The 19318-nt window shown below is 48.1% G+C and overlaps 1 protein-coding gene across 2 annotated transcripts in view; it reads right to left on the bottom strand.

The window, feature by feature from the left end:
* LOC126547319 (lysosomal phospholipase A and acyltransferase-like) overlaps positions 1-19318 on the bottom strand; it is a 44817-nt gene that overhangs the window by 12689 nt on the left and 12810 nt on the right. For both annotated transcript variants that reach the window (XM_050195281.3, XM_055062750.2), the window contains exons 2-5: positions 7542-7698; positions 6401-6519; positions 5626-5724; positions 847-1074 (exon numbers count right to left, since the gene is read on the bottom strand). In XM_050195281.3, coding sequence (XP_050051238.1) covers positions 847-1074; positions 5626-5724; positions 6401-6519; positions 7542-7698 — 603 coding nt within the window. The remainder of the gene's footprint in view (positions 1-846; positions 1075-5625; positions 5725-6400; positions 6520-7541; positions 7699-19318) is intronic.

Raw genomic sequence — 19318 nt, forward strand, 5'->3', positions numbered from 1 at the left:
TCGTGTTCTCCCATCTAGCAAATAAAAAATCTACTTTACAGCCTTACTGCGCTCTACAAAATGAACTTAGCGAATAGAAATAGAAGTAGTCTAACTTTTCTTCGTTAATTCTCTACGTTATATGTTAAAGTACACAAGGGTGGAATAGACAATGAACAGCGTGCCTTGTCGCCCTCTCCCGTCCAGTCACCAGTGTCACAAGAAGGCATCACTGTAAGGTCAGACAGGCTGATTGTAAGGGGTTTGAGCCATACACTTGTAATTGGACCTTTCTCAAAATTGTCCATTGTATTCAAAATCATTTAATGTCTCCAAATGTGCTTCCCACTTGAAATCACACACTTTCATCAGAAATATTATCCTCTTTATTATATAGATACGTTTTAATATTTGCACAATTTTCTTTTTTTTTTCGCTTGCTTTCGTATTTTAGCTTTTGCCTGTCTAACCACCATTAACCATGGCGCTAGGTCATGTGAAGGGATATTGTATTCGAGCTGCTTAGCTCATTCATTGACTCGGGCTGCCGAGTCTGTGTCTGACAAGACCTCTTTACGGTTATCCCTGTATCATGGCCCCAATGGCGTTCTAACAAATATTCACGGTGTACATAAACTACTATGATCGTGCCTGTTGAGCACAGTTTACATGGGAGAAACTTACTTCCTCGTGCAGAAAGCTGCATCCAAAACTACAAGTCCTGTGCTAAGTAGACTTTGGTTCGTTTGTATTCCCTGTCATTATTTGAGGACTCCTACACATTCAATCTATTTCTTGTGTGATATGCTTTTAAAATGGCCGGTACAGCTGCTATCACCACAGAAAAACAAGTGATTCGCGACTCACCGGAAGCATAGGCCTTGAGTGCCTTCACGGCGCCGCCCCAAGCTCCCCCGAGGGTCACCATGGCCCTAACATATTTGTCTTTCCAGGCTTGCGGTTGACGACTAAAAAAGTATCTCAGGTTGGGGCATCCCATACTATGGCATACCATGACGACAGGCATGTTATCGTTGCTAGTGTACGAATCCTCTATGAGCCCGCGCAGTCGCCTGAAGTAGTCGCCCAATTCATCTGCACAATATAAGAAACAAGGAGAAAGCTTAGTTCAGGTTTTCATGCAGCGCAGCGGCACTTCTGGCTCAAGCATCTTTATGCTGGAACAAGGAAGGCGTTCAGTTGCTCAAATTTTAATACTGAGTAGTTGGGAATTAAATCATAAATCTCAAAACAGGAGCAAACGAAATCCTCAGTGATTAAGTCGATTGGTACATTGCTTAGAAAACGTGTCACGTGTTCTGACGACTATAAAAAAAAAAGACTGGGCCCATGTCCTCGAAGGAGTTATGAACTGTTCGCAGAAGTGGTGCCAGCCAATCATCATGTATTTATTTCACACATTACTAGGAAATGCGGCCTGCCAACGACAAAACAACTCTTTTTAAATCGAAGGGCATTAAAAATTCGGCCCCAGTTTGCGCGGATCCAAGAGGAGAAAATATCAAGAAACGCATGCTCGAAAGTCCTCTGCGGATTATCCTGGTTATCCAGAATTATCTGCTGAATACAAAGGAAGATACGGTAAGCAATTATAAAGCACGGCCGGGCGGTTCCCGCTACGTATAGCCTGCAGTAGTTGTTTGAAGCTCACGGAAGCAAGTATCACGGCAGTATGTGAGTATAGTCGTGGCAGGCAGTCCCGCAAAGAATTGAGCAATCAGGACTCGTCAGTCTTAGTATAGACAAATCTTTACGATATCCACACAGAGATTGCGGACCAGGCAGCTTGCCTTTGCAGTCGCACTGCTCACTGTTGGCGCGAAGGAGGAGTTAATAAAGACAGAAAAGAGTAATACGTTTCATACGCTTGTAACAGATCAGCAGTGCTCACATCTGCCACATCTAGTCCGCACGGTTGCTATCAAATGCTAAGTAACATCCAGGCTACCTGAAACGTACTTTCCTTATGGTAGTAGACGGCTATATGCAAAGAATACTATAAAACAAACACCTGCACCCTTCAGTCGAAGAGATAAGGAAAGCCTGCTATTCGCACGCGCATTTAGGGGAGCTCAAGAGATCGTCGTTGAGAGTCTACGGAACTCCACATACCGAATAAGGTGCATGATACGCCAAATAATACGGACGTCTAGTCTAAAACGGCACCATGACACCTTTTGACTGAGTTGTAAACAATGATTAATAATAAAAGGACACTAAAAGAAAGGCTACCTCGGCTTAGACAAGCAGATTAATTTCTTAGACATAATCAGTGATTTTTTTCCTCTTAAATACAGGACTCATCAGCGAAGAAAGATCCAGTTGAAGGTCGTACTCTTCATACTACTCTCAGTCCAAGCTAAGGCGCTTGTGAAATCATTGTTTGACGTCGAATAATTTTGTGGTTCCGGTTTGAAATAAGACGAAAGCACGCGCTGCACAAAACCGTCAGCCTGTTCAGGACCGAGCTTTTTTGTTCAGGACCGAACGTCTCGAGCGGTGCGTACCGGTGGGCAACGCACTGAACAGCGCCTCGAACCAATGGAGCAGTCCGTACGCGCCCGGTGCCCAGCGGCTCACGACGAGCTCCGCGATGACCACGCTGCGAGACGTCAAGTCGGCCAGAACGTAGCAGGCCTCAACCATCGCAAAAAGATCATGGATGTTGATATTGCGCAGGCCGCGGTGCACGGCGCAGCAGCGCATCAGGGTCTCGGCCTTGTGCCCGTCGATCCAGTTCTCGAGGAAGATTAATGTGCGCAGGGCTCCGCAGCTGCCAAGTAGCTCAAACTGCATGGGCACGCCACCGCTAGAGAATCGCTTGCTCCCGATCTCCAGCGTGTGCAGCGTAGTCAGCATGCTGCGGAGCGCATCCATCAGGTTCCTGGTCGAGCAGTCGTCTAGCGGGTATTGGCGCAGCTCAACGCGCGCCAGGTTGCGGCCCAGCATGAGGCCCTCCCATAAGACGGAGGGGTTCTGCGAGATGCGTGACTCGCACAGCTCCACGATCTCGATGCAGAGGTGCTCCATAAGCAGCCAGTGGACTAGCACGAACGAGTGCCTGCGCTGCATGTTGTACGCAACAGGAAGCCTGCGTCCGCGCCGATACGTCGAGACCGGTCGTCCTGGACTGAATTCGCGGAGCTCGAAGTTGATGACCCACAGGAATTCATTCCACAGGGAGAGCTCCGCGAGGAGGAAGCAGCCGTTGGCCATGCTGGCCGTGCGCGACTTGTCGAAGTTCACCCGGCGATAGATCTGGGTGATCTGGAGACACGCCAAGGCCGGTCGTCCTGGACTGAATTCGCGGAGCTCGAAGTTGATGACCCACAGGAATTCATTCCACAGGGAGAGCTCCGCGAGGAGGAAGCAGCCGTTGGCCATGCTGGCCGTGCGCGACTTGTCGAAGTTCACCCGGCGATAGATCTGGGTGATCTGGAGACACGCCAAGGCCGGTCGTCCTGGACTGAATTCGCGGAGCTCGAAGTTGATGACCCACAGGAATTCATTCCACAGGGAGAGCTCCGCGAGGAGGAAGCAGCCGTTGGCCATGCTGGCCGCGCGCGACTTGTCGCTGTTCACCCGGCGATAGATCTGGGTGATCTGGAGACACGCCAAGGCCGGCCGTCCTGGACTGAATTCGCGGAGCTCGAAGTTGATGACCCACAGGAATTCATTCCACAGGGAGAGCTCCGCGAGGAGGAAGCGGCCGTTGGCCATGCTGGCCGTGCGTGACTTGTCGCAGTTCACCCGGCGATAGATCTGGGTGATCTGGAGACACGCCAAGGCCGGCCGTCCTGGACTGAATTCGCGGAGCTTGAAGTTGATGACCCACAGGAATTCATTCCACAGGGAGAGCTCCGCGAGGAGGAAGCAGCCGTTGGCCATGCTGGCCGTGCGCGACTTGTCGCAGTTCACCCGGCGATAGATCTGGGTGATCTGGAGACACGCCAAGGCCGGCCGTCCTGGACTGAATTCGCGGAGCTCGAAGTTGATGACCCACAGGAATTCATTCCCCAGGGAGAGCTCCGCGAGGAGGAAGCAGCCGTTGGCCATGCTGGCCGTGCGCGACTTGTCGCAGTTCACCCGGCGATAGAACTGGGTGATCTGGAGGCACGCCAAGGCCGGTCGTCCTGGACTGAATTCGCGGAGCTCGAAGTTGATGACCCACAGGAATTCATTCCACAGGGAGAGCTCCGCGAGGAGGAAGCAGCCGTTGGCCATGCTGGCCGTGCGCGACTTGTCGAAGTTCACCCGGCGATAGATCTGGGTGATCTGGAGACACGCCAATGCCGGCCGTCCTGGATTGAATTCGCGGAGCTTGAAGTTGATGACCCACAGGAATTCATTCCACAGGGAGAGCTCCGCGAGGAGGAAGCAGCCGTTGGCCATGCTGGTCATGCGCGACTTGTCGCAGTTCACCCGGCGATAGATCTGGGTGATCTGGAGACACGCCAAGGCCGGCCGTCCTGGATTGAATTCGTGGAGCTTGAAGTTGATGACCCACAGGAATTCATTCCACATGGAGAGCTCCGCGAGGAGGAAACAACCGTTGGCCATGCTGGCAGTGCGCGACTTGTAGTTCACCTGGCGATGGATCTGGTTGCTCTGAAGGTAACGCAGATTCGAGAATAGCAGGTAGACCGATGGGCATAGGCTGGAACAGTTGCCAACTAAGTACGCGCTGTACTCGTGCAGGTGGCCGCTCCATGGTCCCATCTCGCAGAGGCTTTCGTTGCAACGTCGCCATGGTCTCAGTTCAATCGGCATCATCGACCGCGGAGTTCGACCTTTTCCAGGTTGGGCGCAGCGAAAGGCGAAATCCCCGGAATGGAGCCGGGCAGGATGCTGCGTCGCGCCTCGCGCGGTCGACTCGAGGTTCCAGGGCTTTGGAACCAAGTGTGAGCTAGCGAAATGACGGCGATCAGAACCAGCCCCACACGTATGAATCGTACAAGCAGTGGCAGCAACTGAGCGTGCCAGCGCCAGTGGCCGTTGCCCGTGCACCGCGTGCATTCGTCTTCTTTATTTCCAACAGCCTCTTCGCAGCTTTGTATCGCTTTTGTGCACCAAAACACTAGAACGGAGCAGATTCCAAAAGAGAGGTACGTGACGAAGACCCACACACGCAAGCGCAGGCTGCAGCTGTAAATATGCCTCGGTGAATTTCTTGCACCGCGGTATACCGTCCTATATCAAAGAACGCATGTACCAGGAGAGGGAAAGAAGAGCCTACTGCAACCGCAACTGCAGCGAGCTTGAGGCCTCCTATGGGACTGTCATTTTGGTGGCGATGGTTACATTGGTCGGTCCTGTTGCTGTAAACATTTGTCTGGACCCTATACTCTCAAGGAATGCGAATGGGTTGCACTTTTTGGCATATATAGTACGCTGCAGTAAAGACATGCAATAGAGACGTAAGAGACTCACTTTGATGTTAAGCATGTGTCGTGTATGTATATATATGCACTCATATTTGCCTAAATTATCGCTAAAATGATTTGCGCAATATTTCACACATTCCTCGCATCATATCCACAAATAGAGTGTCGATATGTCTTTGAGATCTGTACTCTTGAAAGATGGCCTCTTAAGGCCAGGCAAATTTAATGGCAGTACACGTACTCGGTGCTTTTCTGAAGTCGTAAGGAGCGCCCAGAACGTCGATCCCTCTCTGGTAGCCGTGGGCCACGAGTTCTTCCACAATCCTTGTGAAGTACGCAGCTGCAAGAAAGCACTGTAGTTATGTACTCGTCGCGCACTTTTCGATCCAGTCACGCTCGAAAAGAAGGAGAGACTGACCTGTTTAAGAATATATAAAAATAATGTAAGCCCTAATATTTGCTGTAGGGGTGTGCTGGGAGTGAAAGGCCACGTTACTACAAGCGGTCGAACTCTTGAATATGACGTTTGCTAGTTCCCCTACTCAGGCACCGAAAAAAAAATTTGGTGGATTTTTCTTGGCAATATATTACGTCATTGTTATACAGAGGGGTTTAAGATTTTAATCTTTGGTGTATGGAAGCATTTCTGCTTCAGCCGCAATTTCTTGAGAAGGTTTCCCAGTTAATGTTCACCAATACAAAAGCTTGCGCTATAGCAGCGCGAAAGACACGAATGAAAGAAGTAACGCCTACATGCAGCGCTAACAATTTTCTTTTACTGCAAGTTGTTAGTGAAGTTGTTAGTCAGCTCCTGTATGTGGCTTACGTCTTACCTTTGTGCATGCTTTTCGCGCTGATTTGTGTATGCTTTTCGCGCCACTTAAACATGCCAGTCACTGAGAACGTCGACAATTGATGATGGCTGACGCTATACTGCGTAGTGACGCTGCCCGCCTCTCGACCCTTACGAACTTCCCCCTTACAAACAGTGGCGCTTCACACGCTGAAGCACTCACTTGGAGACACCTGGCTCGGGTCCAGCCACTCGACAGTGGTCGTGTTGCCGAAGCCAGGGACCCGAACTTGCACTCCGTCCGGAGGCCTCGTGGTCCTCGTCTTGTTGTCGTACACCAACCTGGGTTCAAATACAAAATACCCTTGCGTCAGCAACAAACGGCACGCAGTCTTTCCAAAAAGGCAAGTGAGCTTCGACCGGCGTTATTTTTTACACGTTCCCCAGATTATGTTTTTTTTTTTTTTCTTGTATCAAACAGCAAACGAATTAAATAATCTAGCGAACGTCGAAAGAATAACGCTGGCCGACGCCGTCTCACTAGACAACTACGCTTTATCTGCCTTCATCGTCCTTAATTTCAGAGCAATCAATGCGTTTCTAAGTGCAGAAGACTCTGCGGACACACACAATCACCACTAATTGCAGCGGTTCCGCCTGTCGAGGTGGCCAAATCGAAACGCACCAAGCGTCTCAAGCGCTGGCTTGCCCGCGAGAAATTCGTATGTGCCTTCTGTGGCTCTTGTCGGCGCATGCGTCCGTGACGTAACGGTTTAAATATCGCGCTTCTGTGCTGTGCTTCGGGCTTCTATGCTACCGTCGGGCAATTTCAATGCTGTTACTTTAATTATTTATCACACAGTACTTTGTTGAAAATTATGAGTTCACATAGTCGCTAATCCGTTTGAAGCCAGAAGGACGAAGTTTAGGCAAATCCATGTATTCCCATAGTTCTTGTGCTGGTTGAACCTCCCCGATTGCAGCTCCTGTAGACACTAACGCTGGAGTTCCCTCTAGTAATTATTGTATGAAACGCTATGCTTGGTAGCTTCTGTGAAAAAAAAAGAGACAGAAAAAAAAGAAAAATGAAATATACTTTCAACGTCAAGCCCTCTGTTCCGTATACGTGGTTATAATCAGAGTGTTTACTTCTGACATCCGATCAAAGATTTTTGGGCAACTCGGACGACCAGTAGCTCGATTACAAATAAAATTTTCTCCTTTTCCTTCACTGATATCCGTGTGATAATGTGTGAGCAAATAGAGTTGCCGACATCTCGGTGGACGACTTGGTGCCAGAACGTCCCGCATGTCGTGGGACGTGCACTCAAGACAGTTGCGGGCTGCTGACAGCGAGTGCACACCTCATGTTGTCGACCCAACAGTCGAGCACGTAGGGCACCATGAGCTCGAGGTTGACCCAAAGGTCGAAGTAGTCAGTGGTTCGCCTTTCGCAAAAGTAATGCACCGTCTCGCTCTTGTTCAACTTGGCCTCGAGTTGACTCCCGCCGTCGCCAGGCACTGCGCGGAACAAGGCAAGAATGTATACACATCATAAGTAGGCATTTGTGCCTATGTTCGAATAGTAGAACAGGAATCTAATACCCAAACTTCCCAAAAAACTATTACCCTATTATTCCTTCAATTATTCGGTTGTGGCCAAATGTGCAAAGTCAGTGCTATGATTAAAACGTGTCTACCTATACTCTTAAATGAATGGTACATTCGGTCCACCGGTCAGCAACTGTTAGCATATATTTACTTCAAACAGCGCGCCTCCAAATTGCGCAGAATTTTCTTGCAGAGCATCAATTTTTAAAAGCACAGCTTCAAAACCTAGCAGAAGCGTAATTGTGTAAAGGTGACCACGGAGGGCCACACAGCGCTTGCCCGCGCGATGGCGGACCAGTTTAGGGTTCGCAGATGTGTAGTGTTGTGACAACAGAAACATGGGCAGGGATAATACAACGATTATATTCGTATTATTTCTCTTTTCGGACTTATTCAGCTGCTCGAGCGGTGCTCCACCTACGCTGTCACAAGGACTAGCCAGTCGTGAGCGGTGGACGGCAAGAAAGGAATGAAATCGAGCGACAGGAATCGTGACGTACGTACGTTGCACCGGCTATGAGTTGGCTCGTTCAATTCCAGCATAAGACCGCTAATATTGCAACGAAGCTGTATCGGGGGAGCGGCGGCAGCGTCATCGGTATTGCGGATTATTCAGAGCGGAGCCGGCGCAGTAGAGCCGGTGCAACATGCATGCAGAAACATGCGTCACATACAGCGGAGAGTATTGACGTACTGAGCTCGGACGGTGATGCGCTTCAAACGACTCGAGTACGCAGCGACGGAATCGCACCAGTGAAGGGCGTTTCCAAAGTCCTGGGTAGATTCGGAACAGTAACAAACTGAGGGCTTCTGAAGGGTTAAACTCCTTTAAAAAATTAAATTATGGGGTTTAACGTGACAAAACCACTTTCTGATTATGAGGCACGCCGTAGAGGAGGACTCCGGAAATTTCGACCACCTGGGGTTCTTTGACGTGCGCCTAAACCGAAGTACACGGGTGTTTTCGCATTGCGCCCCCATCGAAATGCGGCCGCCGCGGCCGGGATTCGATCCCGCGACCTCGTGCTCAGCAGCCGAACACCATAGCCACTGAGCAACCACGGCGGGGTGGTTTAATTCCTTTATACAACTATCTATAGGGTTGCGATGCCGATGCAGGCTTCGTATGCCATCTTAGAGCACTATAGGGCAAACAAAATGAGCAGACGAGAAGAGCACGCGACCACCGTGTCTGCATCTTCACGCGCTCTTCTCGTGCCCTCCTCTGACTTTTTGCTGTCATTTAAGCACGAATTTCTCAGGTTTGCAAACATCTCCGAAGGTTCTTTTTCCCCCGTTCTCCCCCACTTTTCTCTTGCTTTTTTTTTTTCGCACGTCGGTGAATAAATTGGTGAGGTGGGCGCGCAGTGATCTAAATCACCACTTGCGTCATTATTTGCGAATTTCGAATTTTAGAACCCGGGGCGTATACGGAAGGTCGCGGTTCACCGCCTGATGACGAAGCAAGTAAATTTAGCCCGAGTGTCCAAAATATTTATGAATAGTGAATGTCAAAATCTAACAATGGTCAGCCTCTTGGTTCCAGAAAAAGACAAACAGCTTGATGCTGAATACCTAAAGAGGAATAAACCACACACGACGTTACCAGCAAAAGGATCCATCTGTCGAGAATGAGCGTACATTGTATAACTAGCGGAAACATTACACTATAGCAAAATGTACGTTTTAAACCAGAACGAACTGTAGCGAATCATCCGTATACGACCTACCGGCCTACGTTTATAATAATAAATCGCAACACCGTTAGCATAAACGGCAACAGAGCTACGTTTCTTTTTGCAAGCTTAACGCAGAAAAACGTTCCCGCGATCACCAGCGTGGAACGCTCGATGCAGACGCAGTCGTTACTCGTGATTTGCAACATCACAGTTTAGATCAGCACGTTTGCCAGTTTCGTCTCGCAAAACGGACGAAAAGACGCTGACTGCGACTGTCTTCAATATTCGTATACAGCGCAGATCGAAAGCATTATACAGGGTGTTTCAGCGAACACTTTCAATATTTTTTTCAAATTGTCTGTGGCAGATAGCACAATTCTAGCCCATGAGCTGGCCCACTCGAAGAGGCGGGCATTACTTGCCCAAACAATTGAAATGCATAATAAGCTAATCAACAAAAATTCGCTGATTAAGTTTTCAACTAATTACCTCATGGTACACATTGTAAGGAACTTGGTTAAAACACGTTGGCGGGCTAGTTGGTTAGAATACATGGTAGAGTGTATAAGCGCTACTGGACGAGGACGTAGAAAGAAACAGATACACAGACACAGCGCTTCACTTTCAACTATAGATTTTATTTTTGCACGCATCGATAGATATATACCGTGCGAGCGGAAACAAACGTAACAGCAAAAAAGAACATTGAGTGTTGCATTTCGATGAACCGAACACGTGTGCAAGGCAAGGGAAAACATGTATTGCAATGGTCAGAAAGATAAACCGAGAAATCGTATCTCCTTTTCCGATAGTGACACCGAAGGCTTGCTTACGCACTTTTGCTCTAATTTTGCCTCTACAATCTCCCTCGTCATCCTGCTAAGAGCCTTATACAGAATCGAAGTGCTTTCAAACATGGGCTTGCAGGAACAATCTCGGCAGTGAATACCCAAATGACCCGAGATTACCCTAGTGACCTTATATCGATGCTCTTTTAATCTCTCGTTGATGCATCTGCCGGTTTGACTAATATACGTTCTTCCGCGTGAAAGTGGGATGGCATAGACAACGTTATGAGTACAGGTTGGGTTTGTAACAATTTGTAACCTGTACTCATAACGTTCTTTATGAGCCTTTGAAGCCTTTCCGACGAGTGTTCTCGTAGGAATGCCCAAAGAATGTTCATTATCACCCTAATCTCCATCGTGATAGTACGTACTACGCTGTAGCAGCAAGGTGGTGGACATGGATGCCACTTTTCCGTCAGAAAACACCATACTAAGAAAAAACCGCTACAACAAGTTCCAAACATTTACCAACGTGTCCTGACAAGTACGCAGGCATCCAACGTGTGTAACTGGCCCACTGATTGGCGACTAGATTGAGTGTTGCAAATGAAAGCGGGAAATATCTGCATCAGTGCACCACTAATCAAATAGCCTGGCGCCATGTAGTGTGGCAAGAAATTGCACGACGCCTGCATTTCCAAGTGCGGGAGAACCATGAACTCGTGCTGAACTGCTCCTGCACGAAGTCAAATAGAAGAGCGCGCTGCAGGCAGCCCATGCTGCGCTGTCAAATCGAGGACAAAATTGCTGCACTCCATGAATCAGTGCAGAGAAGACCGCCAAATCAAAATGACCTATAGCCCTATAGGTTGGCACACATACGGAACCGTGCATATTTCGTCACGTGCTTCCCGTGACCAATTTTTCGTGCATTCCCGCAGGCGCCATGACGGGAGAATTGGCCAAGGCCAGACCTCTGTGGTGGCCACTGTTCGAAAGCTGGGAGACGTCACTTGACCCAGCGTCGCGATATGCGTCGAGCCGGGCGCTTTATTGCTCAACACTGGAAGCTACCGTTGACGAAAGCCATGCGCGCATTCCGCTCGGGTTCCGATTTTCATCAGCCGTACACGTTTCCCCATGCGAAATACGTCAGCAGGCGCAATGAAGCAACCGACGCTTATGTAACGCTTTATTTGCTCCCTAACACATTCCGCAAGATTCACAGATGGCTCAGAACCGTTAGCAACGGCCTTCAGTAGGAGCCATGCACGCCGATGGCGACAAAAAAAAAAGATGAGTAGAAAATTAAAAGATATGCACAATACTTTTCTGTCGCCTTGCCATCCAGCATGAGGCATTTCATGCCCCTCCATGAAAGAAACATATCTCGGCCAGAAACGTCAAAGAAAATCCTTGTTGGCCTACAACTATGCTTTAGCTGATCCCTACGAAACATACGAGAGCGAGAGCTACCGTGAAACGGAAGTGAAAGACACGCACGCTCACACACGTGTCTATGTAACAGGCAGCAGGGCAACGTCATTCACAATAATTAACCCAATTCATTTGTTCTCTAACATCTTTCTTTTTTTTGTCATTGCAGAAATTTGAAATATGTTGCGATAAGGTTACTCAAGTAACGTTTCTTGCGTTCCATGCGCGCAGCAAAATTTAATTCCACAGGCATCAATATTTAATAAATTTGTCATGCTCCACCCGACATTGATCCACTCTGCCCAGATTGTGGCGCTGCATTTTACTCATTACGTCACATGCTCTGGCAGTGTCCTGTGTTACAGGATTTTAACCGAGAAGAAGACTGGAAGAAGGCCATCACAGGCCCGAAACAAGGCGTCCAGCTCCTGGTTGTCCAGAGGGTCCGTGAACGAGCGGAGAGGCATGGCCTCTCTGTTCCGACATGGGACTAGCCAATGGCTGGGTAGGGACCTACCTATCAGGCCCCCTGCCTAGCTCTTGAGGACCCCAATAAAGTCGTTTACTACTTCTACTACTACTAATTGTTCTTTTATGGTGGCAGAATGCAATAACGCGTGTCCAACGTGCATTATTCAACGTTATAGAATCGCAGATAGTCAAAAATAATCCAAAGCCCTACACTATACGGCGTCCCTCATAGCCCACTGCGCAGTTTCGGGACGTTAAACCTCACAATTTAATTTAACTGATGTTCTTTTCCTCGTTTTGTTGACGCAGTATCCCTGGGACATGGTACAAATCAGCAATTAAAATTTAAGAAATTGTGTAAAATGGTGAGAAAGGCAAACTTATTCCCATCAAATCTACATATATCGTCTCGCTCTTTTCTTACGCTGCGACGAGAAAGGACTCAATGAACCAACTTACTTGGTTCGCGAGTGAAGAACTCGCTCTTCCCTCCATGACGATACTGAAAACAATGCGTGAGTCCAGGGAGAACCAGCGGAGATAGGTGTGGCAATAATGACGCGCTGTAGCAGTGTGGTGCTGCTGCACGGTCCGAAATAAACTTGCGAAAGTTTTCATGGTTATACGGCATAATTAATAACATTTAGTAGAAACGAGCAGATGGCTACATTAAAAACTAGAGCTGGCAATATATATATATATATATATATATATATATATATATATATATATATATATATATATATATATATATATATATATATATTTAATGCGCATAGTGCCCCGTTCGCGTTCACAGTGACGATACTACTATATATGCATAATCGAGCTAACGAGAAACGGCATTCATTCAGACATTTTGAGCGTGCGCGGGAAGTTTGAGTCGAGTGATAACGTTTTTGGTAGACTGCGACGCGTATAACTGCACATTGGCATCAAAAGCGCGCGTTTAGTTTCGTTATTAGGCAGGAGTTAAAGACGGGAACGGGTAAAAAGGGCGAAAGATCCTGGTTAGTACAGCAATGGAGCACTACCCCTTTTTAGCTTAACTACGGTGACATTTTACATTATTTACTTTTTTACACCAGGGGACATATATACAAAGTGCGAAAGTTGGTCACGCCAGTTCTTGGAACGTGTTAGAAACTTGTTGGATGTGGTTGCCGATATGATATGTCGCACTCAAGATCGGACGCAAAATTGAACTGTTTGTCACCTAGTTTGCCACCCTATTATCCTGAGTCATTGCATCTTCCCGCACGCTGAATTCCCAAGGTGTCGCTGCATCACAATGCCGCGTGCAGTCGAATTGCGTATATGCATTCGATGTCCGCACTCTGCTTCCAGCACCTTGTGCTTCTCACGTTTCGGATCAGGCACTGAGCCGCCGGCCGTTTGCAGGAAGCCTCGTGTTGTTACGCTGTGCTTCCAGCCGGAGCATATTGTACAGTCAGCTATTTACAGACGCCGGAAGCACAAGCAGCAGCGCGAGAATTAAGCTCTGATAATAACCCTGACCGCTAGAGCGCGAACGGAGGGAAGACACGCGCAGCGCGCCGATGCCGCAGGCGCGCTCGCGTGGCGGCGGAAATACCTCGCGACCCGTGATACCTTCTGCGGCGAACAAAACAGCGGCACCCGGAACCGAGTCCTCGCATGCAACTTCCCGATCGTCTTTGTCCTCCGCTGTCACAGCGCACAAACGCGCGCACTGTTTCTTTTGCTCACGTTCAGTTTGCGCACTCGAAGTGCGAACTTAATGCGAACAGAGCAACCGCATGCACTGCTTACTATACATACATGTATACACGTAGATGCCTGCACGAAGCATCGATTTCCTGACACACATGCGACGCCGCATTTTCCTTGCAGACGCGACGAATCTGGTGAATTATGTTCCAATGAAGTACTTTGGGATATTGGCACGGCAATTCGAGAGCCGAATGAGCAATTTTTCAGGGCACTTAGGTCGCGTCCGAAGGGCGTGTCGCTACTTTCGAGGTGGCTCAGCGTAGATTTCGGATTCAAAGCAGTACGGCCTCTTCTGTCCATATAAATAATTCGGTACATAAAAAATCTGTTAGCGTGGCTTCGTTGACTTGCGGCAGCACAGTGAAGTTCACTGTTCATTTTAATCGCTGGTCGGTGAAGGCGATCGTTGCATTGTGAGGACTTGAACCGTCGCACGGCGACGATCGCTGCGCCGGTCAACATGCAGCCGTAGGAAAGACGGTGGACGCGGCCAGCAGTGCCAGATCCCTATGCGTCATAAATATCGCCTATTATAGCAATGATGAGTCCCGCACGAATGTCCCGACTTCAGGATACATTTAAAGAATCCAACACGCAATCTTGAGAAAACTCCGATGATATAGTGAAACGCATCAAGAGAATTCCAGTTCCACTGGAGGAAGTACTCGTAACTCATTGACAACGTTAAGAAGCAGCCCCCGAACTCTGAAGATACATGTAGTTTTCGTGTAGCAGTACAGATGCGCGAGATGCGCACTGTGCCATTCGCTTGCAAGTACGACATGCACGACAGGCCCATGAAGTTATCGGGCCACCCTCGAGATAGCATTTACTCAGATCGCCTTTGCACCTGGCGCTTATTTCTTTTTACATCGTTTTTCTTCCTTTTTTTTGCGCATTTGCTTCAAGAACCTGCGACTGTTGCAGGAGGCACGTGTAGAACAATGCGAAGGCCATTGGAGCGAGGAAGAGCGCGCCGCAGTGGACATATATGCGCCAGCGTCGCAGCTATATACCGCGCGTCTCGACTAATGAACGGCGCCCTACTCAGCACAGCCGGGCCGGGCTCTGCGCTGTATGGCACACGAGATGAGACCTATGAAAACGGCCAACATTTGTCGGTCACATAATGCAAGCCTTATTTGTTCGCTTGCGCAAAAGCAGTCACGGCGTATTGGTAAAACGTTCAGCTTCAAAACGCAAGAGAAAGTTGGTTCGATACTATAGTATCTGGTATCTTTTTTACAGCGAATTTGTTTACCTCTAGCCCCTGTATGCATCCCCCGCATGCATCCCCAGGTTTGAGGAGGGGGGGGGGGGGAGGGGGGTGCTCTGGCCGGCTTACGTCCGTATCACGGCGCGTGAACAGGAATGCGTGGGCCTATACCGGAGATAGTGCAATAGCGGGCCGACCCGCGGCGGAGGTGAAGCAGGCTTCAAGCATGAAGCAGACTTCAAGCACACAACCCACTTCCAAAAATAAGTTTAATATTTCGGGTCCGAATAAACCACATAAGTTCGGCGTTGTAAGAGATATACAGGGTGTCCCAGCTAACTTTAGCCAGAGTTTAAAAATATGCGAATGCCATGTAGCTACAGAACCAAGGTAATGTTTGCGTCACTTGAAGATACTCAGATTAATCTTTTTTTTTTCATTCTGCCTAATTGCATAATTAGTCATGATTAATTAATGGACCTCTAAAATATTATAATTAGATTAAAAGTGCATATGAGAAAATTGTAGTGCGACATGAAGAACTCCCGATACAACCTTTTATTGCTCAATACGTGCTACATAAAAGTGTTTTTCTGAGCGTGAAAAAGGCCCGCGAATGCATGCAGAGTGCCTCGAGTAGCCAGTTCGCGTGGCAATTTTGCGTGTATTCGCGGGCTTCTTTCACGCTGGGAAAAACACTTTTATGTAGCACGTATTGAGCAACAAAAGGTTGTATCGGGAGTTCTTCATGTCGCACTACAATTTTCTCATATGCACTTTTAATCAAATTATAATATTTGAGAAGTTGATTTAAGGCAAATGATAGCATTACGCATATATATATATATATATATATATATATATATACACACACAACAAAATGCACTTATATTGGTTTTAGATCTTGTCTGACGAATAATGAGAGGGGGAAGAGTGTGGCGACGGCGCCTGCGTACGTGGCCTGCGGTTCTGTGGTCAGAACGTCACGCGCGTCGGAGGTGCCGGCGCGGCTGCAGTGAACGCAGCGGTGCTTGTGTCGGCGTAGTGTGGTGCCGTATTGAAAAAAAAAATGTATGGATTCATAATGTATGCACCCTAAACAGCTTCGCTGGTAATTCGTCCCCATATGAATGCTGCGGCCCACAGATTTTTTTTTTTTTTTCTACGTGACGTCGTGCCATGCTTGAACTAAATCGTGACGAACCCACGAACGAACCAACGCATTCGGCCCATTTCCAAGCTCACAACTGCTGTTCGCGGTAAAAACAAGCGAGCCAAACAGAGAACTGGTGAGAGCCTTAAGCTGCGTCCTCTTAAAACCGGCGACTCGGTGTGCGCGAGAAAGTCGCAGCTATATCGTGGCCCGTTGTCCTGTCCTTACTTCCGGACAAGCCACACGCCGTATGCGGCTCGTACGACGACGGAGACAGAATCCAAGCTGTCTCAGCCATACGCGAGTACGCGTGCCTCATGATAAAGCCGCCTTGAACACGTGAAGGTTTCGCCTCACGCAAGTCGTCTTTATCGCACTGCAAGCACTGCTGCTTTCTAGGTCGTGCTAGTCGGCGAGCCCCGCCACGGCCGCTCGAGGAACACCGAAATCAAGGACGCCCGGCGTTGAATCCAAACCAGGGACGTGTCGCTCAACCCCGCCGGACTGACTCGCGGGGCGAGCGAGACGTCCGGGGGGCATTGCGACAAGGAATACCCCGAAAGTGATCCGCCTCTCGGCCTCGAAGGCAACATGTGCGCCACAGAGCCCTCGCTGGGAAGTCGGAGGTCGCGACCTCTTCTCCGCAGCACAGGCTTTGCCGTCGGCTTGTCATCAATCAGGGAACTGTAGCGCGTGAGCCGTCTTCCAGTCAATTAGTCCCCAGCATGCACGCTACATGTGCTGCCGTTTTTCGCGTGACTCAGACAACCGCGTTCCTTGTTCCGAGCGCTTAGCGAGGCTTGCGACTAGCTCTGAAGTAAAGGGACGACAGCGACGGAAAAGGATGAGAGCGCTTCCCTGCAGTGCGCACGACAACCTGGTGACCTCAGCGGTGCATGCGATGTCGCACAACTGCTGTCGTTTTGTAAAATAAGCTGTTGTCTCTCACACGCGAATGAAACTAGTGCGGGTGACAGCAGTGCCACTGAACTTGCGAGAAAAGCAATTGAAAGATTAACTTCACCGCTCATCCACTGTTTCAATTTAGTCGCGACTGGAGTTTTTAACCAAAAAAGAAAAAGCAATATCAGGGATCAGGTGAAGGCAAGTTTCTTTGAAACACCGGAATCAAATCTTCCTCGCATACCAATTCGCGCGTCGCGCCACTGTAGGCACACTGCAGCGCGAAAAGGAAGTGTTTTGTACTGGTCGACCTTATATGACCTCAAGTAGAAACCTGGACCCGTATTCACAAAAAGTTCTTACGCTAAAAGCGTTCGTGCCAGCCAATAGTGACGTAGGACATATTATTAGCGAAGGCGATCAACCAATGAAAAACAGCACTTAAGAACGAAAAGCTTTGTGAATTCGGCCCCTGAACTTTAGCAAAGCGTCTTTTTCTTCCTTACTACCTTATTGTGCCTATTTAACATATAAGCACAAACTATGGCTGTAGAAACATTTTAGTGGCACTTTTATTGTGCCTATAAATGCCTATTTCGATGTTAGTGCTTATATTAGATTGTTTCAGAGCCTAAACATAATTGTTTTCCGTATTTCGTCTAGCCTTGTTTCTTTTATAATGTTTTCACCCATTGGGGAACTTTGTTCCAGGCAGCCGACAACTGCGACAAACACTTTGCCGGTGTCAAGGCTATTATTCACAGCAGACGAGAGCATCGCTGCGAGGAGGGCTAATACTTTGCTACGCGACGATACACCTCACGTTTTTAGCTCACATCATCGAGAAACTTGAAAGCTCGGCCGCAACTCTGACCCGGAATGCGGGGTTCATTTTGGAATTTCCCGAAGGGTTCGCCACCTTTGTCAGTGGACCTGTTGCTGATAAAGTTAGTTCAAAAGTTCCATCTGTCTCGGACGAAAATTCCGGGTTTTCGGTTACACTGAAAGAACTGTCAAAGATTCTGACCGGCGAACATTCTGGTATTCCAGAAGGCGTTGGATTATCGAACACTCAGAAGTGCAAATAAGTGCCCCTAACTTCGACGGATGTTGAGCCTTTCTTTTTTGTATACAAACCAATACTCAGTGATAACAGGCGCAACACAACACCAGAAAATCTTAAGATGGCGCTTGTTTGTCAATGCTTCCTCAATTTTTCTCGTGGTGTACAGTCACACTAAATTTCAGATAAATCTTGTAACCTACGCAACTTGCCTCTTTCCCTGTCATTGAGCAAATAAAGTGTCTTTCGCGAAACGTGGGCTGTGGTCCTTAGCAATTCATAATTTATCCTCACACGCGCCCCGGAAATTCCTATTAATTGAGCCTATAGATGCCTAAAGGACAGTATTTGGCGTCTATATATGTGCCATAAATGGTAACTTTATTGCATCTTGAAACTGTAAAAGCGCACAAATACAAGAAACGAAGAGAGTCGACAGGACGAAGCGCTTTCTTGTCTTTGTGCACTTTTACAGTTTCAAGATGCAAGTAAACCAACTAGCCCATGCAGTTATCCATTCTGTTGCAACTTTAGTGTGTGTTATAGGCCTGCTAAAACAGCATTTTCTAGTGCCTGAACCTCCCGGTCTCTAGTCATAACAAAATATCTTCTGTAACCTCACATGACACTCGCAGTTTCTGCTCAGTATTGCTGTGTTTAGCGCTGAACCTTGTTACTTATCATGCAAGTCTTATCAGTGGGGGTGATTAACAAAGCAACCGCGGTTCGTACACGCGATTAAAGAGGCGCTGACGTTTTGCTGGCATTTTTTGTTCGGCATATAGCATACGTCCGCCCAACCGCAACACTTTTTCGGAGCAGAGGATGCGAGAAAGGAAAAAAAACGAAATTTATTCGCCTGCTTTGCACCAGCCCTCGAGTAAAAATGCACATTCGATATTTCCTACAATCATGCTCGCCTCAATTCCTGCGAGGCAGTGAGGAAATTAAACTTTCTCACAGTTTACATGTTCCGGAAATTTTTGCACTCGGCTGTGTGTTTCTGGCACGCAGCGGTAGTTCTCACTATCCGAGTTTTTCGGCGCTGGCTTTATGAAGCTGGAAGTC

The sequence above is a fragment of the Dermacentor andersoni genome, chromosome 1 (assembly GCF_023375885.2).
Source record: "Dermacentor andersoni chromosome 1, qqDerAnde1_hic_scaffold, whole genome shotgun sequence".
Lineage (NCBI taxonomy): Eukaryota > Metazoa > Arthropoda > Arachnida > Ixodida > Ixodidae > Dermacentor > Dermacentor andersoni.